The sequence below is a fragment of the Phodopus roborovskii genome, unplaced genomic scaffold (genome assembly GCF_943737965.1).
Source record: "Phodopus roborovskii unplaced genomic scaffold, PHOROB, whole genome shotgun sequence".
Classification (NCBI taxonomy): domain Eukaryota; kingdom Metazoa; phylum Chordata; class Mammalia; order Rodentia; family Cricetidae; genus Phodopus; species Phodopus roborovskii.
In genome coordinates, this window is record NW_026126585.1 from 17820402 (window position 1) to 17845912 (window position 25511).

General features: G+C 44.9%; 1 protein-coding gene across 1 annotated transcript in view; it reads right to left on the reverse strand.

The window, feature by feature from the left end:
* The window catches only part of Ppp1r12b (protein phosphatase 1 regulatory subunit 12B), a 159858-nt gene that overhangs the window by 83075 nt on the left and 51272 nt on the right, over positions 1–25511 (reverse strand). The window contains exons 9-14 of the mRNA XM_051204053.1: positions 24753–24865; positions 21700–21900; positions 20334–20416; positions 19353–19478; positions 16592–16771; positions 12235–12423 (exon numbers count right to left, since the gene is read on the reverse strand). Coding sequence (XP_051060010.1) covers positions 12235–12423; positions 16592–16771; positions 19353–19478; positions 20334–20416; positions 21700–21900; positions 24753–24865 — 892 coding nt within the window. The remainder of the gene's footprint in view (positions 1–12234; positions 12424–16591; positions 16772–19352; positions 19479–20333; positions 20417–21699; positions 21901–24752; positions 24866–25511) is intronic.

The following is a 25511-nucleotide window of genomic DNA, read 5'->3' on the forward strand; positions in this document are numbered from 1 at the left end:
GAGGAAGGGGCCGGAGAGACTGCTCAGTGGTTGAGGGCACTGGCTGCTCCTCCAGAGGACCCAGGTTCAATTCCCAGCACCCACATGGCTGCTCACAAGTGTCTGGAGTTCCAGTTCCCTGGGATCTGACATCCGCACACCAATGCACATGAAATAAGTGAATAAATTACTGAAGAGGAGTAAGAGGAAGAAAAGGGAAACCTTGCCACAGAGGCTGCGGTGTGCGGTGTGACACAGCTGACCCTCTCATTCACGTCTTTACTTTCGGGGTTCACCGCAGTCACTGGTCTGGTCTGGTTTCTGCTACACTGCTGATGCGGGCCCTCCCTGGGACCCCTCTTGGATACCCTGTTGTTGCCCTGTGTCGGGGAGACCCTGCAGCCTTGGGTCTGCAGGACTGGCCCCTTTACGTGCTCCCACTGATCACAGATGGGAGGGATGGATGGATGATGGGGTGGGCCAACTCATAACCCTGGTTCTGGGCCTGGGTCCTTGCAGGGTTGGTCAGCCAGCTCTCTTCTCCCGTCCTCCCACCAGGGTGAGCTCTCCAGCACTGCCCAGCTAGTTCAGCCCTTGCAGCAATGAACGAGGGGCGGGGCCAGTTCGCCTGCTCCCAAGCCCTCAGGGTCAGCTCTCCCCTGGACCATCAGCGCCAACTCTACTGTGTTGCCCAGGCAAGGCAAAGGGGCCATACGCCTGAGCGCTTCCTGTTGCAGCCAGTGAGGGGCAGACGCCTCTCCCTTGCCCACACCACCATATGGAAGAAGAGGGTGGGCCCAGCCCTCCCACTCACCGTGGGTGCTCACTTTCTTGGGCCCGTCCACGGGACCCTGTCAACAGGGTTAGCTCTGTTGTGTTGCCCAGGTGACCTGCAGGGTAACACTTCCCTGACTGTTGCAGCTGGTGAAGGGTAAACACTGTTTTAATTAATATAATTAATATTAATATAATTAAAAACGACGGGAAGCTGAACTAAACAAAAAGATGAAGGAGTCCTTAACGGCACGATCAGGACATTGCTAGGTAGAGAATGAGAGGTAACGCCATTAGAGGGATGGGGGAAGCTCCTCGTAGACAACTGGGAGGAGGGTGATGAAGGCGGAACATGTTCAGGAAATGTCAGTTTTTCACTTGGGCAAAGCAATACTCTAAGAAAGGCAAACTACAGGAGAAAAGAAGGATGGGATAGAGATGACAGGGAGAAGAGTTTCAGAAAAGTAGAATTTAAAGAATCGGATGAAGGCTGGGTACAGTGGTGTGCACTTGGAGCTGAGGCAGGAGGATCACTATTTTTAGGCCAGTTTGGTGTACATGGTGGGACACCATCTTAATAAACACAAGTAGAAATGGAAAAGATAATCTCTTTGAAGAACTAAAGATGGAGCGGCGTGGCTTTAACTGCAGTCTCTGCATCATCCTCAACTTTGCTCAGAAACTGGTCCTCCGAGCATGCAGATTAATTAGGGAATGTCTTGTCTTACATATGGAAAAAGTTTATCTTCATTTAAGATTCATTATGGCTCGAGCTATGGTTGTAAGCAAGTTCACATCTGGTAGTAAGTCAACAGCCTCATATACACAGACTCAAATCATTAGTGTCTTTACCTTGTTTAAAGGCAACCTGAACTGCAATGTACCCAGCTTCCCTCAGGAATGGCCCTAATGATCGGACAGCAACTTCCATTAAGTTAAAATTTACATTATGTAATATTTAAGACAAATGAAAAAGATAAACAACACTACTAACACCTATGTATCAGTAGCATCCAACTTAAGCAAACAGACACAATATACTTTCATCTTTAAAAGATAAGAGCTTTCCCAGATTCTGAATTTTTTAATTAGCTTGTACTGCCTTGAGTCTTGGGTCTGCTCCTTACATACTTATGCCTGTTCAAATTCATTAAGAATGTGAAGAAATACACATTAAAAATGTGAAGAAATGCCAGTAATCTTAAACACCTACATCTTATTCCTACCACCTGCATTTTCTCCTCCTCCAGCCACTCCGTGAAAACCGCCAAGTTAACTTCCCACACAACCACGAGGACGAGGAGGCGCGGCGTGACAACCGAGAGCATGAATCTAAGGAGTCAACGGTCACAGCAGTTGTTAGTGCTGCTTCTGCCACTCTATCTACCCCAGCCCTCGAGTCTTACCCTCAGCTCTGCTGAGCAGGCCTGAGCCGCCAGGATGACAGTGCTAGCAGCCCACCGACGAGGCTTGATTTGGTTCTCGGAACACAGGCAGCTTCCTGTGCCTCTCGTGTCCACAGAAGGCAGGCAAGGACTAAGCTGCTGGGCCAGATCATGCCAGAAGAGCTCCCTTAGACACACCTTGCCACACACCTGTGCAAAGGGCTTTGCCAGAGCCCAATTTTCAACACACAGGTGGCCACTCTCCTCCTCGTCATTTCTTGGTAAACAACAGAACTGGTAGATGAGACAAAAGTCAAGGCATGGCTTCTCGGCCCCTCCTACATACTACTACAGGTCTGAAAAAGAACTACTTTATCAGAAGGAAATTAGCCATAAAAATATGGCTGACATGAGCTCTGAGCGGCAGGTATTAAGTGACTACACTGGGCAAGAAGAGTCTCATCTTTCAAACAATGTGTACTCTCAAGAGGAGAAGGAGGAGGGGATATTTTATAAGGCTCTACTCCTGAACCATTATGTGTTGTGTTAAGGAACTGCATGAAAAATGCCCCTAGAAAACTGTTGACAGCACTGTTTAGCAACAGAAATGGCAAAAGGTGAGCAGACACTTCAAGTCTCATCCCATTAACTGACGCCACCCAGGTCTGTTCACTGAAGCTAAACAACACCGACGTTTTTAAGAAGCTTTACTGAGTCAGGATGCACTTGTACATGAAGAGTACTGTTTCAACTGTTCTCAGTACATTCAGTTATGAGACAACTCCCAAAAACCAATCTTAAAGCATTTCCATCGTCCTCAAAAACAAGAGCAGGGTGTCCCTGAAGTAAGGAGGCATCCCCACAAGAGTCAATGCCGGGCACCATCACTCTTAGATCACTAGCTGGTTGTCTCCGACAGGTATTCAAGTGCTCACTTTCTAGGATTCTCTCCTCAAGAAAGGAGGAGCATAAGAAGGGACCCATGTAAGGCTGCTATGGTAAAAGAAAAGAAAAGAATCTTCCCCCAGTATCTAGAAACACACCAGGGCAATGCATGACCCTGAAAATACAGGCATCGCTTGTTTGCTATGCTTCATTTTATTGTACCTATAGATAATACGTTTACAAATACAATGTCTGTGGCAACCTTGCTTCCGGTACATATAATGATGCGATTTTCCATACATATGTGCTTATTTCACATCTGTTTTTACTTTTTTGTTTTTTAAAAGATTTATTCATTATATTTACATGAGTGCTCTCTGTATACTTTTATAGAACGAAAGGGCATCAGATCCCGCTAAGGATGCTTGTGAGCCACCATGTGGGTGCTGGGAATTGGACCTGCGTCCTCTGGAAGAGCAGCTAGTGTTCTTAACTAATGAGCCACCTCTCCAGCTCCCTTCAAATCTGTTTTACGTTTTGATCATTCTCACTTTATTTCAGACTCTGACATTATTACATATGTCATAATGATCTGTGATCAGTAGTACCTGTTGTTACTATTGTAACTTTTTGAGCGTCATGAAACCTATCTATATAGGACAGCGAACATAATCAATAAATGCTGTATATGTTTTGATTGTTCTATCAATTGCCATCCCCTATTTCTTCGTCTTCTCAAGTGTCTGTAATCTGAGGTATAACAATATTGAAATTAGGCCAGTTGTAACTACAGTGATTTCCAAGTGTTCAAGTGAAAGGAGCTATAAATCTTCCACTTCAAATCAAAAGATAGAAGTGATTGTTTAGAGAGGAGATCGCATCGACAGCTAAGAAAACTTGTGCCAACATGTGAGTGAAAGAAAATACATCGAAAACAGCTTGAAGGAAACAAAGTGCTACTCGGCTTACACCGAGAGACAGGCTTGGTTAACGCGGAGGAAGTCTTAGTGTCTAGACAGAAGATAACCCAGCCACAGCACTCCCTAATCAATGCCTAAGTGAAGGCAAGGGCCTAACTCAGTTCCCGAGGTCGCTGAGGTGAGTGAGCTGCAGAAGCTGAGCAACAACTCAGGAAAGAGACCGTCTCCATAACCCAAGAGAACAGGGAGGCAGCAAGAGCCCAAGTAGAAAGAAGCTTCTGCCTGATTCCCAGCCGGGTCACTGATCAAAGCGGCTGCACCAAACAAGCCTGCCAATGCCAATGTGGGCAAACAGCCTTCAGTAGCAGAGCGCCTGCTGGGAACCTCGGAGCTGCAGAGGAAAGGTCGGCACCGGGCTCCAACCGCTTAGTCAGAGGCTAGTGCATGGCGTGGCGACTTCACGTTGAAGCCAGTGCCCACTCACCATCATGAATTTCCTAGGGTACCCAAGAATTATTGAACAAAGTCTACTTACCTGTGCCTTCTAAATGAAACAACAAAGCCTGCATGACATCACATCTATTTATAACATTGCTGCAGTAATGTTCCAAGCCTGCTGTTGAGAGCAAATACTCAGGATTTAAAATAAAAAAAAAAAAAAAACATTCCCTCCAAAATATTACAGTTCGTTGACACTGCACTTAGTCACCAAGGGGAGATTCATGTTTTATGTCTACTGACACAGCATCTACTCTGCAGCCATGGGTCACAGTAATTTTCAGTCTTCAGTCTCATTAGCTAAGGGATGGATTCCCTAAGACTACAGATGGCACAGATATTGATCCCTCTGACAGGCCTGGGGAAACCAAAGGAAAACATCTTCCAGGAAGGACTCTGGGCTGTGGAGACCACTGGCAACACTGGCAACGAAGGGTTAACTGTGCTTTGGGAAAAGCTGACTTTGGGGTTCAATGGAGGCAGTCAGGACTTACAGGCAGGCAGGCAGGCGTGGTGGTCTCAGTAGAAGGGAAGGAGAATTAAAGGCATTCTCTCTCAGCTGCCTCGGGTACCAGGCACGCACATGGTACACATACAGACGCTCAGGCAAACACTCATACACATAAAATAATAACAATAAAAACCAGATCTTTAAAAAGAGATGAAAACTACAAGTTGGGTCTGAACTGCTGTGGTTTTCTGGCAAAACTGTACCGATGTAGAATTGTTCCTTACAGATGAGAAGTTTCCACGGGTCCTTACGGTGTGATCTAAAGATGCTGTGGATATTGCTGGTGCTGGCAGGACAACAAAGGACTTGGAACGCTACATAACTGAGTAACTGGTAAGGTAGTGACAGGGTTTGCGAGAGCCGGCTCTCATCCCGAGAGAAACTGCAGTGAGGGCCCACCTACCAACAGCACACCATGCTAACAGCAACCTCCTGTGAAGGGAACCGTCAACGGATGTGCACATTTTTCTTACTGTGTTTTAGGAAACCGCCATAGCTCCCCAGTCTTCAGCAGTCACTCACCACCATGATGAGTCAGCAGACATCCATATGGAGGTAAGAGCCTCCCTATAAGAAATACTACCACTTGCTGAAGCTGTATTACTTAGCGATTGTTTGTTTGTTTTTTAACTTTAAAATTACACATTTACTTATTTTCAGGGGTGGGATGCCACAGTGCCCGTATGGAAGTCAGAGGAAAATCTGTGGGATTTTATCACATGGGTTCTGGGGACTGAGGTCAGGTCATTGGGCTTGGTGGCAAGCGCCTTTCTATCTGCTGAGCCATTTGTCAGCCCAATAAAGTATTTTTAAATTAGGGTCACATCCATTGTACTTTTAGCCATTGCCATGGCAAAACCGACTATAAAAGATAGTAAACACTGTGTTTATATGCTCTGGGAAACCAAGCATTTGCTTTATTACAGTATTTTCTGTGACATTCATTTTATTGTGGGAGTTGGACTCACCATAACTCTGAGGCATGCCTGAAGCAGACAAGGGGGTTAGACAGATAAATGAGCCCACATTAAGAACTCAGTCTCAAAACCCTGAGATCAGGATCCCTACAGCATACAGGGTTTATAGATTAAATGAAGCAACTTGAAATCTAAAATAGCACCAATTTGACTTTTGGGTAGATCTGTTTCCAAACGTATTAGCTCTAAGGAAGCCAGGTGCAGACATTAATGGGAGACTTTTCCTTCCTTTTCTCTTTACGTTCTTCCGTGTTCTCTTCACTTATAAGGGACAGATCAGAAAGGGAACATGCTTTACTCAAGTCACATAGCAAATACTCCAACAGCACTCTGAATGGGAACTTTCCAGTACTGCCCAGCCTTGCACTGTTCTGTAGTTCCTTGGGTAGCAATGGACTGTTAAAACCATTTCAAAGCAACAAAAAGCCCAGTTAGCTTCTTTAGAGCTAGCACATCTGGAAATAAACTACCAGGGAAACATAAGAAGAGAGGAGGCAGGCAAGACAGTCACTACCAGACTCTAATATTAGCCAGGGGGATTATTTAAGTTCTGTTGCTAAGGAAAACTTGGAGCTTTGGAAAATGAACTTGACTACTACACGATTGTGACAGCTGCTACTTGGCCCTGGTGTCCCTGCAGAGCTATCTGTCAACTGCTGGCCACTTGCCATTTGTGTCCTGAGCCTCCCAGTCAAATCATCCAGCCCTTTAGAACCATACGTCCCTTCTGTTTTCTATAGTCCCCAGGTCAAACCAAAAACTGGAGGAAATGCTGCGTTCTGGACTGCGAATCAAGACAGGGTAGTCTTGGAATGAAACTTATTCGGAATGGGTGTCATTTTAATTAAAAAATAGTAGTCGTTCAGTAGGGAGGAAAAGGAAGCCTAGCTGATAATAAGAGGAAGATGCGATGGACTTAGGGCTGCAACATTCCCTCTCATTAAGCAAGGAACCTATCCTATTCCTTTCCTCACCTGAATGAATCCACTAGAGATTTTTCAGGGAAGGGGATTTAGTAAACCCAAGACCATGCTCTCCCTAAAAATAATAAATTATATTATGTATATTTGAAATGTGCATGGCAGCTCACACCTGTAAACCCAGTTCTGAGAAGGGCTGCCTAGGCTACAAAATGAGACCCTGTCTTAATAAAACAAAACAAGCTGGGTGGTGGTGGCACACACCTTTAATCCCAGCCCTGAGGAGGTAGAGACAGGTGGATCTGTGAGCTGAAGGCCAGCCTGGTGTACAGAGAGAGTTCTAGGACAGCTAGGGCTACACAGAGAAACTGTCTTAAAAAGATAAAAAAAGAAAGTGGGGGGGGGGGGTGGAGGGAAGGAAGAAAGGAAGGAAGGAAGAAAACAGAACACAATTAGCCAGGCCTATATGTCCATCTCCTCAAGAGGGTAAGGCATGGAAATTCCCAAGTTCTGCCAGAGCTACAGAGCAAGTTCAAGTCCCTGTCCCTCCCCCACCCCCTTGAAGAAAATAAGGCTGACAAAGGGGCTAGGGTAAGGAATTAAGCTATAGAGGGCTCACCTAGAAGAAACGAGACCAGGCCCTAGGTTCAATCTCTTGTAACACACATACACACACGCGCGCGCGCACACACACACACACACACACACACACACACACACACACACACACACAGAAAACCTTGACTGGCTATTGCTAATTACCACTGGATGGACTTAGCCATCTCCACAGGCTAATATTACAAGGGAGACTGGTTCCAGAGCAAGTTTATTTTCAATTATTCTTCCTCCTTCCATTCCATTGTAACAGTAATATCGTTTCATTCCAGAAAAGCAGGGAATTAGCCAGAATCCCCCTCGCCCCCAGAAGCAGTATTAACATTATTGAGTTTATTTGGTATCATAAGGTAAGTATCCTTTGCACTGGCTTTGTTCATTTAACACTATGTCAGCAGTCAACTGAGTCCAGCTCTAGTGACAGATAAATCTGAAACTGCCTGTTGGCTAGTCCTAAACATGCTCACTGTCCCTTGTCAAACCAAACTGCTGGGGAGCCCAGTGCCAACTGGGAAATGGGGGGGGGGCTGAATCCCACTCCCCAGTCAACGCGCTTCAATTGCAAGGCAAATGGAGATGATGTCTGGGTGTGGCAGTCTATGGTTTAAGTCTTGCTGTGGCCAGTTTCTAATCCACATTTATCCCAATGCTACTAATTGTTTCACACTGGACCTGTGAATAAGAGCCCCAGGCCTCCACCATGGTTCCCAGCAGGAGTCAAAACACTCCCACAGTGAGCCGATTACAGAGAAAGCTGAAGCTTCAAAGGCTGAGTTATCACTCAGCATGCTCTTTCAGAAGAAAAATCTAGCTGTTTCAAAACATCTGATTTTGTTTGCCTTTTAGTTTATGCTTATATAGAGGGAGAAGCTAAATGGCTTTAATTCTGTAAAGGCTTAAATGATATGTTTTATGTGATCAAGTCATTCTCCTATTGAAAATTCTACTATGGTATTTCACAGCTCTGAGGAAGATCAGGTTTCTTAATGCACCACAGACAAAAACCAAAGTAGGTTCCTGCCTACTTCTCTGGCTCCACCATTTCCAAAGACTATCCAGTGGGACATTAACGTGGGGGTTTCTGCAAAGTAAGAACAAATCCTATTGGGTGCATGCTCCATTCTACCCATTCCCAAACTCCACCTTCAACCTTCACCCCTCCCAATTGACCAGAGAGGGCTTTCAGAGCGAGCCTGTTTAAATTAGCAGCTTAACCCATTGTTTTCCAATTAATTTGCTACATCCCATTCCCTTCATCTAAATCTGTTTTCATTTAAAAAAAAGGAAGGAAGGAAGTAAGGAGGGAGGGAGGGAGGGAGGGAGGGAAGGAAGGAAGGAAGGAAGACTTTTAGAAATCTTACAGTGGCCTTGCTTTCCCCCAGCTTTAGGAAGAGAAAGCCGTTTGTTTCATGAATTTCTTATGCTTCCTCTAAAGTATCATCCTCCCATTGCTACTTACCAATTTCCAGTTGCCTCTAGTCATCTCCCAGGTACCAACACAGTCTGATTTGGATTCCCCTCCTCCACACTCTCACAGACCTTTATACAATTGTGTGTGTGTGTGTGTGTGTGTGTGTGTGTGTGTGTGTGTGTGTGTAGGAGATTATGGGCTGCTGGAGGTGGGTGCAGGGAACCAGATTTGGGTTCTTTTCAAGAGTAGAAAGTGTTCTTATAACTGCTGAGCCATCTCACCAGTCCCAATTTATATGTATTTCTTTTTCATAGAGTTTAAAAATTACACAATACCATTCAATTTGCTTGGTTGTCTTTCCATAATAGGCTTTCAATACTCAAGATGAGGAAACAGGCTTTTCCCCCATTTGATGTTGCAACTTTAAATTTTTGACAGATATGTGGCTGTTAGATGCTCTGCATGGATGAGTCTCAGTTGAACAAGATTCTGTTCACTTGCAACACTATATGCTTGTGCCCCAAGTTTTCAGACTAAAGACCTGGCTTCTGCATTAAATTCTTGACTTGGGATTCTAAATCGCATGTGTAGTAGTAGTTTCCTCCAGTTACTTTTCTGTTCCTGATCCTTGACCAGACCCTCTCTGTCTTCCTCGCCATTTGTCTGAGGCGGGTTTACACTGAACACTTCTCACAAGCTTCCAGAGCTCTAGCTTGATACAGATTCCTCATTACAAGTCTCAGCTGAGTTTCTCACATCACCCATGACAGTAAAAGCTGAGCCCCCAAAGCCATGAATACAACAATAATCTTGGCCACCAATCCTGACAACCGGAGTTCAAGTCCCAGGGCCCACGTGGTAGAAGCAGAGAGCTAACTTCTGCAAGTTGTTCCCTGGCCTCCACTCAAGTGTATGTCGCTCATCGGCACCCTCCCTCCAATTAGTAAGCGTAAGAAACATATTTTAGCCCGTTCACTTTTCTCCATCTCTTCTATCGTCGTCACAGTGCAAGCCTGGCCTGTTATATGGGCCTTTCTTCTCAACAGTCTCCTTACTAGTCAGTTCCCACTCATCACCCACTCTCTCCCTATCTAACAACTTCAGGCAGAGTTTAAAGGCCAGAACTTTTTAAAAAAGGAGTCATGATGCTTTAGGCTTAAAATCGTCTAGTGGCATATTGCCTACAAAATTCACCAATAGGTACATAATGTAACTGAGAAATATGTCCACATAATAATGTACACACAAATGTTTATAGTAACATTATTCATAATAGCCAACAGATAGAAACAATTCGAATGTTATCAACTTATGAATAGCCAAACAATATCCAATGGTGAACTATGAAAAGGAATAAAGTTCTCATGCCTGCTTGAGAAAATATACTAGAAAGAGACACCTGTGGACTGACAAAATCACTAAAAGCAGAATCAAGATCTGTAGCAAATGCCATCTTATCCACATGGGTTATGATATTCAAGGGGGCAGTGGCTCTCCATGATTCTCTAATGCGTGCACCAACTCAATCCAGCCTGAAAACAAATGATTTCTCTATCTTGTTTAACTTCTCTCGGCTAAGAAGCACTCCGTGTGGGACACGTGGGCGCATGTACTTGTGTGAGTAAGCGCATGTTCACATGTAGCTGTATGTGTAGGACGGTGTCTTCCTTAACTGCTTCTCCGTGCTCACTGAACCAGGAGGTCATGGATAGACTACACTGCCAGCCGGGGAAGCTCCCAGGCTGCCACTGAAGCCTCCTCCAAGTGGGGGTCACAGATGTGCGATGCTGCGGCTGCTGTTACTTGGTTGCTGATGACCGGGACTCAAGTCCTCATACTTGCACAAACATTTTAAAGAGTGATTTCCTTTTTTGGCTAATAAAAAGTCTACTCTTAAATTTAGTTTCTCAGATGAAACTAAATAGTACTTCTCTGCCCACTAGTAAATATATAAGTATTATACATTCAAGACCAGCTTATTAATGCTTACTTGGCTCAAAGCCAACTAGAAGAGGACACCTGGGGGCTACGGAAATGGCTCAGCTCTTAGGAACACTTGCTGCTCCCCCAGAGGACCTAAATTTGGGTCCCAGTTCCCTATCCGGAGGCTCACAACCTCCTCTAACAGCAGCTCCAAGATATCTGACACCTTCTTCCAGTCTCCAAAGGTAATAGCCACACACGGCACCGATGCACATACACACTTGCAAGCACGCATGCATGCATGTACACACACGCATGCACACAGAGCACACCCATATATACATACACACAAATAAAATGTCTCTTTTAAAGAGAAAAGAGGACAACTATTGACTCCGAAACCTGTTAGTGCAGAAAAGTGATTTTCTTATAATTTTATGGAAAAAAAAATCAGGAAAATACTATTTTTCAATACACTTAACTTCTCTCCTTTTTCAAAATGTGTGCTTTTAACAATAAACAAATAACTACAAAGTTTGGTATTGTATCTCTTAGATATTATTTCCTGGCTTCTCACGTATCCATACACACTGAGAAGTAGAAAAATATGTTTTCAGACACTGAAAAGAAATCAAACTAAAAATCTAAATCTCGATAGAGGTTTGCGTCCTTTCCTCGTCAGAAAAGAGAGTGGCGCCAGAGCCTTGGCCGGCGTGCACACTGGGTTTCATTGGCCACAAGCTGGAGACAGCATCCAGCAACTCTCCCTTCCATCTCACTGCCCACAGCCTCTCCATCCTAGCAACTAAAGAGTTCCCTTCTCCCTAGGCTCTGTCTCATGCTGATGTACAGCTGCTCTCTGAGTCTCTCTCTAAAAACTCTGCAGTGTTGCAGAGCATGCAGCCCTAGACGCAGGCACGCAAGCAAAAGGATCAAAAGGCTGACGGCGGCTTGAGGAGCACAGCAAGTCTCAACAACTACAGACAGGCGGGTCTCCACCCCACATCGCCGGCAGGCATAAATGTTCGTTTCCTTCCCTGGCATTATTCTTGCATGGATACAACTACACCCAGCTCTGCTTCTTCGAGGGCTTTTCTTTTTTCTTCCCCGCAGCATCACAGAGTGATCACAGAAAACTCAGAACAAAATGAAGGGTTTCGAGCTCCACATCACAAAAGGAAAAATTATGCCTGTCAGTTATCATAAGACAGGTAGAAAAAAGGTCTGACTATATATAGGACATGATGCCAAATAGTCAGAAATAAGACCTCCACCACAAAACAAACAAACAAACAAACAAACAAACAAAACCCTTCCAAGGTAAGACTCAACCCCAACAAGAAAGTAGGGTCTATTTGAGCTCGGGTCAAGGCCTTCCTACCCGCTTCTCTCTCTTATCTCAGAGCAGAGCCCTGCAAAGGCATCAGGAGCCTCACCTCCTCTTCTCCCGGGCCTCCGCAGAGGACTCTGTTCCGGCAGAGGAGAACACCGTGGCAGCTGGAACCCCATTGGCAGAGCTTGGTGCAGGGCGATTGGTGATCACGCACAGGGGGGTACTAGAAGAGACGCCGCCGCCGTCTGTTGCCTTCTCTGCTGTTGAATCAGCCTGGGATTTGTAAGGGGTCCTGAAATGAAGATAGGAGCAGAAGGAGATTGGTCAGGCGTGGCACACAACAAAACACTGGTGCAGAGGAAGGAGGGCACAGGTCTAATAAGAATCTACTGGAACAGTATGACTATACATTTAGTCAGACATCTTCTGCCCAGGACTTACATTTTACAGGTTTTTGGTTTTTTTTTTTTTAATTGCATGAGATTAAAAAACAAACAAACAAAAATCAGCTGTGGCAGAAGGCAAGATAGTGACATATATGCACGTGTTCTAAATGACTCATTGCTACCTGACCTCCCTCCACACATGCACAGAGAGACAGGATCTCACTACAGGTGAAGAGGACACTAGCATCACTTACGGTATCAGTCTCCACCTGGCCCTCAATTCTTGGCAGGCAAAGTCTTTGCGGCAGTCCTCAGCCTGGATTTGATGATCATCTTCTCGAATTATCCATTTGAAAATTATTCTACAACCTCAATCTGTCCGGTTCTCTCTCACCTAGTCCAGCAACTGCAGTCATTTCCCATTTAGCCAAGTGCCTAATCCTCTACATTCATAGCTGCCTAAGTCAGAAACTGTAACAGAAATCGAGCAGGGGTCTGTATGTAACCGTAACTACAGACTGCAACAGCAAGCTGTATAATTAAAGTCATTTATGTGGAAATAAGATCTTTGTTTCCTAACAAAGAGTCAGGAGCAACCATTGGCTCTCCACCCAAAAAGCTATCATTTGTGATGTCACAGCTTGTTGCTGGGGTAACAGAGATCCAAAATTGATACTTGCAGAGATGGGAAGAGCAATGAGAAGCATGAATGTTAAAAATCTGTTTTTCACTCACTCACAATTATTATCAGAAGTGGCTACAAGTAGCTATAAGTATAAGCTCACTTCCAAATATATATTATTAGGATAAGTGTAAAAGAGATAATCAAGCTATGAAGTCTAAACATGGCATTAAGAAACACATAAAAAAATATTTTTAAAGATGAAAGAGGTGATATATAAAAAAATATAAGCTACTTCTCCAGAAGCAATTAATATTTCAGAATAAGGTGATAATGTATATTCACTTTCTCATCTAAAAAGTTGGAGATAATTCCTAGGGTTTATTAATATACACAAAGCACTAACAAAGTTAACAAGAAGCACAGCCATAGGAATATGGCGCCACCCTGGGAATAGTGTATGCACCTACAACTCTCAACGACTAGGAGGCTGGGGCAGGAAAATTTCATGAACCCAAGACCTGAGACCAGTCTAGGAAACAGACTCCATCTCCCCACTAAAAATAATGAACACATGCCAGAAACAAAAGCCTTAAGTGAGATTTTACACTTAATGAAACTTACTGACATTTATTTCTGGGTTAATACTGTGTTTTGGATTCTCTGCAATTCCTTTTTTTTTTTTTTTTTAAGTTTTATTTATAGGTGTGTATATATTGGAGGAGGTCGGAGGTCAAGTCTGAGGCACTCCCTCACTCCTTTACATGGGCTCTGGGGCTCAAACTGGGGCTGCCAGGCCTGTGCCACAAGCACCTTTACCTGCTGAGCACCTTGCCAGCCTTGCAATTTCTTGGGCTGTTGAAATGCCAGAGATTTTATTTTATTTTCTAATAACACTTTACTGTTATTTTGAAACATGTTGTCACTTTGTAAGCAGACTTAAGGGTAGCCAGGGAAGCTCTAGAGCAGGCTCAGAGACTACACAATGGAACCACGGGGTGCTAACAACCAAACAACTTAAAGACCTGATCTCTATGACAGAGAAAGCAATGGTTCTCACGATGAGTCTGCACAATGCCCAGATAGCACCCAGAGTAAAATTCAAACTCAGTGTGAACAAAACAGGTTTCTCATGAACTAATTTGGGTATGAAACCTGCTTCAGTCCCTCCATGGCTTTGTGAACTTGGGCTGACGATCAAGCTTTTGGTTTCCTTTCCTCATCTAAAAATACTATGTTCAACACAACAGGGAGCTGCTCATGAGACTATAAATAACATGTAAGTGCCTAAGGCAGGGGTTACCAGACTAACACTGGTCCCTGGTCTTCCTAACAGGTGCCCTGTACGCATTTTTCAATTATCTTTTCATCTTTCGAGAGTATAAATTTTTTACATTTATTTATTTGTGGTGCACGGAATATGTGGTTTGCATGCACAGATGCATTTACGTAGGTCAGAAGGCGATTTGTTAAGTCCGTTTTTTCCTTCAACTATGTGAAATCCAGGGAAGGAATTTAGGTCATCAGGTTTGAATGTAAGTTCCTTTACCCAAGAAGCCATCTCTCTAGCCCTATGTGCTCTGTATTTCTTAGGGCAACAATGTACCTAGCCCACATCGACATCTCCCAAGGTGTGCCAGGTGCTGGAAATATCCCATAAGACACAGCATACATCCAGTGTTTCTGAAAAAAGTATTAATCTAGCCGTCTCTCTTTGCCTGCCTCTCTCCTCTATTACTTTATATTCAGAGTGCAGACATCATGGCTATAACCTCTAGCAGATTTTCTGGACTGTGAGGCAAGCCTTGGAAATAGAACCCACAATGTGAAGAAAAAGAACTAGACCTTTTAGTGACTTTGGAGATATTGTGCTGGCCTTGTTTCTGTGCTTTCTTACTTGTATGAAAAAGCAACCTTTTTATAGTTCAAACAATAACACGGGGATTTACTGCTGCGTATCAGTAAACCAAATCCCAGCCTACAAATCCCTTTTGCTCAGAAACTAGTCCAGTGCCTGTCCCAAGATAGGCTTCAACAAAACAGTTCCCAGTTTCAGCTCTGTGATTTCCTCGATGCTTAGGGTTGAACCCACGGTCTTTGGCATGCTAAGCAAGTGCTAAACACTACTCTACGTTAAGCTCCCATCCTCCTGTCTGGATTCCTCTTCTTTAGTGATGATACACAGAATATCAATGTAGCTGTTATTATGGGAATCAAATAAATTTCTATGCAACTATACAGTGTTACTATTAGAGTCATAAACCTGAAATCGCTACATAATTATAACAGTATTAATAATAATGTATTATAAAATAATTATTTCTAACCAAATTAATGGTGACTATTTGTTTCCGGGAAAGATATCTATTTAACTGGCAGACGTCAATGAAGGACCACATGTAATAGGTGTTCTGGCAACAACACTATCATCATTTCTCTCTCTCTCTCTCTTTTTAATTTTCTTTCTGCCAAAACAAGACCTATAAAGGCCATATGGCAAAGCCAAAACACCCAGGAAAGCGTAAATGCTGTGGTGTGCAGTACAGCTAACGGCTGGAGAGCACTTGATGCTCATGCAAAGAACCCAGTTTCCCTTCCCAGAAAGGTGGCTCATGACCACCTGGAAATGCAGTTCTGGGAGATCTGACCGTACACAGACAGACAGATAGACAACGAGGCACAGCACTACGCATCAATTAGCTATGTATATGAGGGCGGCTGGGTGTCGGTGCGTCTTTAACCACAGCACTTAGGAGCAGCTCTCTCGCTTCCAGGCCTGCCTGGCTTACACAGAAAATGAAGGCAAAGCCACCCAGGCCTACACCGGAAGACCCTGTCTCAAAATAACCAACCAACCAAAGACCTGGAGCCCTGCTGCACTTTCCCAAGGACACTCCGGAAAACCAGAGGCACGCTTCCAGAACACAGTTTCTGCAAACACAGGCCCCTCCTCCCCTCTCCTCCCAGTGCTCCCAGAAGAATACAGACTAGCGTAACTGTCAGAAGGCCGCAGGGCGGTCTTGGTACATGGGTTGGCTTTCCTTCTGGGTTTCTGTGTCACCTTCCAAAAGACTAAATACATGTGGCTCTTACTAGAACAACAGTAAGTAAAAAAAATACAGCAGTATTTTTCATATGTAATTTATTATCATGGGTCTGACTCTAAAACTGTAAACACAACTGGAAAAGTGGTTGAGAAACTAAAGCAGCCATGCTGCTTTGACTCCTGAACTCCAACACAGTGACATGGATCCATGTCACTCAATAAGCAGTGGCTGACTGGCTGGCTGGCTGGTGAACTCAACACAAAAGCACCCTCATTACATTCTGGCTGCTGGCACAGGAACTGAACCGACTCCTACACTGACAAAGCCTCTTTGCTTCAAACTTCTCCCGTGTTTCCAGAAGCATTAGCTGTGATGATGCAATCCAGTGGCTCCAAGAAGCCTTACCTGACACACTGTACGGACGCAGCAGTGTTTGTACTGACTGGTGCAGGGCAAGAGGCAGGTTGCCACTGGCTGCCCCGAGAGGTGGATGGACCAATGGTAATGGGTGAGGTAGCAGGAGATGAATTGCGACTGGCTGAGATGTAGGGACTTGTGGGGCCACTACTTTTACCAAGTGAGGCACTGCAAAACAGTACACAGTCACTTTCTTCAGGACAATGCCGCTCACCCACCATCTCCCAACACCGCCTTCCCACCCAGATTGTGCGTGTCAAAGGAACGGAGGCCAAAGAGATGGCGTGGCAACCAGGAAGGGGACAGGCCACTCCAGCCAGAGCTGGGTCTCCAGCAGCAAGCAGGCACTCGTCCAAGGGTGAAACAATCGTCACTCTTTGAAGGATGATTTTTATTTATTTATTTATTTATTTATTTTTTTGGATCAATCATCCAAGAGCAAAGGAGGAGAGTGGTGGCCTTCAACAAGGGAAAGCTAGAAAGTAGAACACATGTCAAGAGACTAGTATTAGAAGGAAAAAAAGATCCCGAACAAACCCGAGGCCCCAAATCATGCAACACCACCACCTACACGATAGAGAAGTAATGTCGCAAAAGCAGGAAGACCCAAGAGTAGGGGAGGTCTTAAAGATTTAGAACAAATAAAGTAGAGGAAAGAAAGGAACTAGGTGAGAGGGGAAAAAAAAATGGCTGCTGCAGTCACTTAGCTTAAAGAAAAAACGTCACAGGGAGGGATTTAAAGCTTTAAGTCTACAAAGTGACAGCGTGTGACCAGGAAAAGGCAAAGGGGTGTGTGTTTGTTTGCTTTCGGCTGAAGATGTAAGGACTCCCTCAACCGCAGCAAAACACGATTGTGTTAGAAGTTTGTAGATGCTTTCTGACTGTAAGGGACACTAGGGGCCGGGGGAAAGGCTATGGCACCTTCTCTGCAAAAGCAGCGTTTTCCTGGGCTGTATGAGACTAGCTCCTGGCTAAATGTAAGACATGATGCAGAAAATTCAAAGAAGACCAAGGCTTGGCACAGCTGGGGGATGAGAGATTCCTTCTCGTACTTTCTTTTTAAAATGCTGGTGGCATACAATTCTTTCTTCTTGGGCCGATCACAAGGCTTTATAAAATCACCGTGGGTCACAGAAAAACGAGCACTGGAAACCTAAGGCACCGAGTGAGCCGTAGATCTTCTCTCAAAAAAAATGCTCATGTAATTTAGCACAATTTGCAGCCCTCTCTTCTTCTTCTGTTCACTGTAACTTTGCCCAAACTACAGCAAACCAAAGGCACTCAAACCCATTTGCTGGTAAATTTGGGTCATGAACATCAGCAACCTCATCCCCCAATAACTCCACATTTGAGAACTAAAACAAAGTTTTCTTTTACCCTACCTCTAGAACAATGGATTTGACTGTAAGAAGTAATGATAATCATCTTGGTAAATCAAGGCCTTTCCCTTCAAGAGAAATAGGTGATACCCTCATAAAGCCCCAACCCCTGATTTGTATAGTAGGCAGTGGCTTGGACAGAACGCAGTTGGTAGTATGCTTGCCTGACATTCAGGAGGCCCTGGGGTAAATTCCTAGCCTCATATGTGTGAGTAGTGACATATGCCTGTAACTTCAGCACAAGCAGGTAGATCAAATTTTCAAGGTTACTTTCAAATATATCCTGAGTTCAAGGCCAGCTGAGGCTACATGAGGCCTTGCCTGTATAAGTAAATACATAAAATAGCCATTGAGATCACCGAGCAGTACTTCTGTGCTTTCAAAGTCAAGCCCTTTGTTAGGATGTACCTGCAGAACTGAAGAGTTAAAAGGAGTGGTGTCTGTTTCCATTATAGCTTATTACCCTTGTTCCGACATTAACCCCCTGCCAAGAGCCTTCCTGTCAGGAAGAAATAGTTTTGGTTGCAAGCAACCAACGTGCTCTAACAGTCTGGGCCAACGCCTCTTCCCAAGGCAGCCATCTAGAAAGCCGAGTGACAGGAGGCAGGAGGCAGCAGCTGGAAGGGCTGAGTGGAGGTAAAGAAAGAACTCAAAGTAAGCAACGGAAAACAGATTTTTCTACGTCAGCAGTGAAGTTCAAACGAAAATATTATTAAGTGTCCTTGTAGCTTAATGGTCTGGCAGAGGTGCTTTGCTTGCTGGCTAGCTTGTGGCAAAGAAAAGAATCGCAGGAAAGAGAACACAGATGAGATGAAAGCAAACCCGTGTACCTTCTCTGCACACCAGACTTGCGAGTTTCTCATCTTGACGGATCTGAGGGCCATTAAAGTCATAAAAAAAAAAGAACAACTCAAGTCCCTAAATTGACAGGCTCAACATGAAATGTCTTAAATCCAACAGAAAACTGTCCCCATTTCCCACTCTTTACCACCCTATCGTGCCCCCCCCCCGCCCCAAGTGTAATCTGTGATGCAAACTACCCTAGCTTTAGAAAAGGGGAAACCAGGACTGGGCAAGAGTATAAACCCCTCTTCCCCAGAGAGCAGTAGATGCTACTTCAGACTGAAACTTTCACAGGGCCGAGAGGATGGAATGCAAAGTCGTGTGTGTTGTGAGGAATGGAACTGGCTTCCCTTAATCCAGTCATTAAGAGAACGAATTAATTTTAAGTCAGGGAAAATGTTGATCCCGGAAACCTAGAAGCCACTCGTTTCTGTGCTGCTACTTGGATATGAGAAGCATACAGCCATCACCCACACTCCCATGATCAGACTGAAGGGAGCCACCTCCCAGCCCTCTGCAGCTGGTACCTTTTCAAGCAGGTGGACACGTAAGTAGAAGGGGCAACTGTCCGTGGGGTCCCATGTCCCTTCGCTTCATCCCGCCACGGCTGCCTGCCGTGGGAGCCGCTCCTCACTAGATTAACAGCTGACTCTCTGTAGAGGCAAGAAAGACACGATCTGCACTAGAAACAGAGAGAAGATCCAAAGGAAAACCCTAGCATGCCAAAGAAGCAAGCACACCTTTCAAGTGACTCTGTCTCCTGTCTCCTGTAGCAGCCCTGGCCTTTCTTCTATCAACATCAGAGCCAACTCGTTCCAACAGGAACAAAATGACGCCTCGCACCAAAAGCCCCTCCTCCTTTTGTGCCGAGGAGTCACTTCTTACTCTCATTTAAGAAGGCCCTTGCCATAACCTCCGGTGGCAAAGGAGCCAGGGAGGTTACTAGAGAAAGAAAACACGAGGGTGCTGCTCATCTGCCTCTTCAGCAGTACAAATGAAAGAGACCCACAAGGCGCTGTAGTAGGATTTTTGCGCTCACAGTCAAGAACGTGGAGCCCTTGCTGTAGTGGCTGTGGGCCTGCAGCAACCCTCCGGCTTTCACATTTATTTGATCACTGAGACTCTGATTCTGATTGTGAGCTGCAACCTGAGCTGCAGTTCCAACGGGCTCCCAAGTGATGTCTGTTGGGAGCAACATGCCTTCAGGGTAAAAAGGGTCCACACTGGGTTCTGTCTTGAAATGCAACAACAGCCTGCTGCGGTACTAAAGCTAACTCACACTTGGAAGGATCAGAGTCTTGCAGACAGTGATGTCTAAACTGGAATTACAATTTAACTGGGGAAGAACGGGCAAAGAGAGAAAGTAAAGGCTGGGAAGTATTGTGGGCAGAAGGACAAGCGGCCCACAATGTACTGAGAACACCTGTGGGAAAAGGTAGACAAATCATAGCCACCTCTCTATGCCCAGGGGCTGACAGAAATCATCTTTTGGCGTGCATTGTGATTACCTGTTCTCCTTTTCTTCAATGTCACTCGTGCTACTGAGCCTCCGGGGTGCCAGCGTACCAAAATAGCTTTTGTTTTCCCTTTCCTGTAAAAATAAAAACATGTAAAATGAAAGAAAGGTTCAGCACTGACAGAATATAAAACATTTTTTTTTTGGTACAAATTCAGGACTCTGCTAGGCACCGTGGTACATTTGAAATCACAGCTCTTGGGAAGTAAAGGCAGGGAGATTTTAAGTTCAGGGACAGCCCGAGCTACAAAAGTGAGACTTTGCCTCAAATCTCAAGAAGAGGATAAAAGTGGATCTTATGATAGTTACACATTCTCCTATCTGGATTCATCCTCAACTCTGTTTTGAGTGGTATTACAAAAGGTTATCTTCCCAACGTATCCCTACCCTTCCTTCATAAAAACCCTGTATGGAGGGAAACCACTCTCAAGGGGAAACTCAGGCGCTCCAGGGAAGAAGACAGCCCAGCTTATGTACAGGGCAGCACTGGGGGGCGTGAGAGGCATCTGAGAAGCCACACGCAGTCCCTGCAACGCCCTGCATGCACCAGTCTCGTTCCTCTCCGGCTGCTTTTTCCTCAAAATGCAGCTTCCTCAGGGGCACCTACCACAGTTCATCCAACCACTGTGACTCATCCTTCAAGCTGTCACCAGAAAAGCAAACAGCAAGCAAAGCGGACTACAGTTACTAGGAAGGCCCAGAGTAGAACACTAAGTGAATGTCCTAAAGTCTAGCACCGGACTCTGATGAATGCCACAGTGAAGCGCTTGTCTAGTCGGCCTAGTCACATATTTCTACAAGTGAAAAGACAGGTTAAACTTTTCCTACTAGGCAGGGTATAATGGTATATACCCAGAATTCCAGCACTTGGTAGACACTAAGGCTACATTGCAAGCTCTAGGCCATCCTGCCTTAGCTGCACTAAGGTTCAAAGTTCAACTTTACTTGCAAACATCAAAAGAGTAAGTTTTCTTGACACTGTTTCAGAAGAACCATTTGGGCCATGTTCAACTTTCTGAGTCAATGTTTTGCTCTAGGTGAGTAAGAAAGAATGAACATAAAATAAGCCAAAAGGAAAAGCTATTTTTAAGACTTTCTTTCTTGGCCAAGAAAAATACTAGCAAATAAGTAAACTACTGAAGTGACAAGGGCAATTTGTTTCAACAGAGACCAGATGCCTTGCACCAAAGCCCCTCGTCCTTTCTTGTTCCCCATCTTAAAGGCAGCTTGGGGACTAGAAAACACCTGTATTTGTTGTCATGACTGAATTTTCACCGAGGAACACTGAGGGGACTTGGAAGGCCGGCTCCCTCCTCCTTCCTTCCTCCCTCCCTCCCTCCCTCTCTCGCCCAGCACACCTTGTCTCTGTCATCCAGCAAAGCTGAGATGCGAGGGCTGGATGAGGACCGGTAGATGGAGGAGCCCCGGTCTCTAAAGGCATCCCTGGAGTTGGCCACTTCACTCAGCATATTGTGACTGCCAGTTTTTCTGAGTCCCAGTCTCCACGAAGAAGGAGACTCGTCTTTGGGCTCTTCTGTCTTGTTGAAAAGACTAGAGAGCTATGCGGGAAGAAAAGGAAGAAGGGAAACCCTGAAGATCTCTTCTGCTTTGTCCTATTTGCTTCCCCCACTTAATGAAGGGCAGCGGAGCAGCCTGGGACGCATTAGAGGAACAGACCCCTGGCAGGCTTCCTGTCACTGCAACCACGCACTTGACATCTTAGACGCTCCCAAGGCCTCTTTCTTCAGAAGCCAGCAGTGAGCTCTGTTCTTAGTGTTCCTACCCAGAAACTGGCTCTGAGAAAGGAAGCCCCTTTGCTGTCCCTGTGACCAGCACTGCCCGAAGCACCAGGAGACTGTGCTCTGGGGACTCCTTTTCCTTTGACTTGACAGGTTCCTGAAAATAAGCTACTTTTCTTCGCTCTGTGTCAATGTGCTTATCTGTAAAACTGGTAGTGAGCTTGATTTTTCCCTTTCGTACAGTCTGAAGAAACAGGGTGAGCTGGTGTATAAATACATGTGGAGGCAGTGTTCTTCCATGTGGTAAGCTAATTATTTCCTCTTACTGAAAATAATTTTTTTCTCTCCTATAACCTGATTACAATTCCCTTCCCTTTACCTCTTGCCTCCAGGCCTGCTCTCCATCTAGAATCCCCTCCCACTTTATCCATCATTAGTAAAGGGGAAATAATAAGATAAAACAAAAACTAACATACTGGAATTGGACCAAAAACAAACAAAAAAACAAAAAACAAAAACACAGAAGGAAAAGAACCCAAGAGAAGGCACATGAAACAGAGACCCACTCGGCACACTCAGGAATCCCATAAAAACACTAAACTAGCATAATAAACACAAAGGACCTGTCTCAGACGGACGTAGACCCTTGCATGCTGCCTCTGTCTCTGTGAGTTCATAGGAGCTTTGCTCACGTTGATGTAGAGGACCTTGTTTCCTGGCCTCCACCCCCTCTGGTTCTAACACTCCCTCGGCCTCCTCTCCCAAAGTGTTCCCTCCCTGAGCCCTGAGGGATGGGATTTGATGGAGAGATGTCATTTAGGGCTGAGTATCCCAAGGTATCTCATGTGATAAGTTAATACTAATGACAACTCCTCAGAATTCTAACTCTGATATTAAGAAAATAAAGTCAAAGAGTTTGATATTTTATTGAACAAGAAATTTTAAGAGATAATTTTTTTTGAGATAAGAAGGTCACCATCTTTCTTATTCTGCCTAGACAGAACACCTTTCAAAGAAATCAATAGCTCGCCATCACCACAACTGCATTAAAAAAGATTCTGAGTATCAAAAAAGGAAGGTTCAGCTGGGCGTGGCAACACATGCCTGTAATTCCAGCACTCAGAAAGTAGAGGTGGGTAGACCAAGATCATGCTCAGCTACACAGTGAGTGTGAGGCCGGCGTAGCCCACAGACGCATCACAAAACCACAGAAGAGAGAAACAGTTTCCAGTGGGACACAGCTCAGTGGTACTATGCTTGACTAGCACGCTCAAGACCCTAGCTTCCAGCGTCAGCACTAAAGACAAACATCACCACTTCATGGGCATTTCTGCACTGCCATTTTGTCACACAGAGAAACAGGCTGGAGACGTGGTTCAGTGACACAAACATATACATACAAAGTTCAGTTCTAGTGCAGAGAAACAGACACAGCAGGGAAACGTCCCAGGCTAGCATTATTAGCCCAGAAACCAGATTAGGGTCTTTAGGGTGGTGGCGTTTCTTTAGATGGCAGGCAACAGCCCCTTTCCTGGGGACCTTAAGAGCAAAAGTCACTCCTCTCCGTTCCCTTTCCGCTCAGACTTTCTCTTGTTATCGGTCATCTAAGTATACACAGTTATGAGTCCGTTCTTTCCTTAAGTCACCATGACTTGGATGGAAATTCTTCCTCCTTTCCTAGTATTACTTCAGCAGAGGAGGCACGTGTGTTTGGTACAGGCACATCTAGAAGTAGTGTTGGTATCTGAGGAGCAGGTAAATGACTGGATAATGATCAAGGCTGGCACTCTGTCTAAGCCTGACTAAGTCACAATGATGACTCTAAAAATGAGTAAGGCCTGGCTAGACTTTGCCTCATTTCCCCTACGATGCACAATTAAAACCTCTAAGGCCAGAGAGCTCTCCCGGTTGCCCATCCCAAACATCTCAGACGACTCTGTCCCTCTGCCCCCCGAGGTCTACAGCTTCTGAGAGGCCCACGTAAAGCTGTTGCAGGGCAGCTTCCGCTATCTCCACAAGCCCCTCTTCTCCCACCCTTCCCATCACACAGGGCAACCCCATACCATGAGACTAAACTTTTCATGAGAAGTAGGAGACACCATCGCCACTGGAACAATGCTGGATGCTGCCCGCGTCTTCCTACCAGCCTACTTTGTATGCCATCTCCCTCACTCTCAGTGTGAGGGGAGCAGGTAGAACACACAGAATCTTTCTGGTCTCAGGATACTTCCTATGATTTTAACACACCCATAGCCACATTTGCTTGGTACTGGTTTCCCAAGGACTTAGGGCAATGTTATGGACCAAAACTCGTATTGAAGCCTTAATCGTCACGGATCCATCTGGACACTGGGCCTCTGAGGAAATGACAAAGGCAAAATTTGGCCAACAGCATGGGGCTGGTGCCCTTCTAAGAGGGAGGAGGCATCATCAAGCCAGGAGACAACCCTTCTGTGAGGGACTGGATTGGCTAACGCATCAATCCGGGAACTCTCCAGCTTCCACAACTGTAAGAAGCAAATTTCTATCTTTACGTCACAATTTATGGTATTTTGGTGTAAGAGCCTAAGAGAGGGAAGAACGTATTCCTACTGCCTAGCAAGTATACGCCTCTGAGGCCTTTGGAAGTGTATGTTACTGTAGTAGAGTGAAATCAATTCCAAAGTACTCACTCTCCTAGCAGAAGAAGAGGCAGACGTGTTCTGAGCTGGGGCTGAGAGCTGCTCCATGATACGACTTTTGCTTTCAGAGTTGGAATGGTTGACAGTGGCTTCTGGCTTTTTATCTGTTATTTAAGACAAGAGAAGTGACAAATATAAATAAGAAAATCTTAGCTTTGTGTGTATAAATCCCTTTCTACTAAGAAAAAAATGTTTTGCCATTATCAAAGCAGATTATTAGGACTGGACTCGCACTCGTACAAGCTCTAACAACTGTGGGTAAAAGAAATAAACTCGAGGACACCTTTTATCTTTGTAGGCTCCAACTTCTGATAAAAAATGTTTCTACATTAGAGTGTGAGTGACTGAGTGAGAGAGAGAGATAAGAGTGTATGTGTGTGTGTGTGTGCGTGTGCACCCATGTGTATTGTATGTAAAATTCATCAGTTTTGTGGGGAAGTTGGCTAGGAAATGAAAACAGAAAATGCATGAGATAGACTGCTTTCTGGGCAATGAAAAGGAAATAATAAAAACACAAGATCATACGGCTGATTCATAACAGGTACTGGGGATTTTAAAATAGGGCAGAACCTCTGAGGAAGGAAAGAAAGTTGACACAATCAGTCAACATTCTCCAAAAAGCTCCAGAGAAAGCTGACAGACTGGTGGCTAGATGGAGGAGGAATGATGCCTCGGTGATCACAGTCACACATCTGTTGCTTACTAAGTGACTGGCCTCATCTAAGTAATGAGTAATTCCTGGGCTGACAG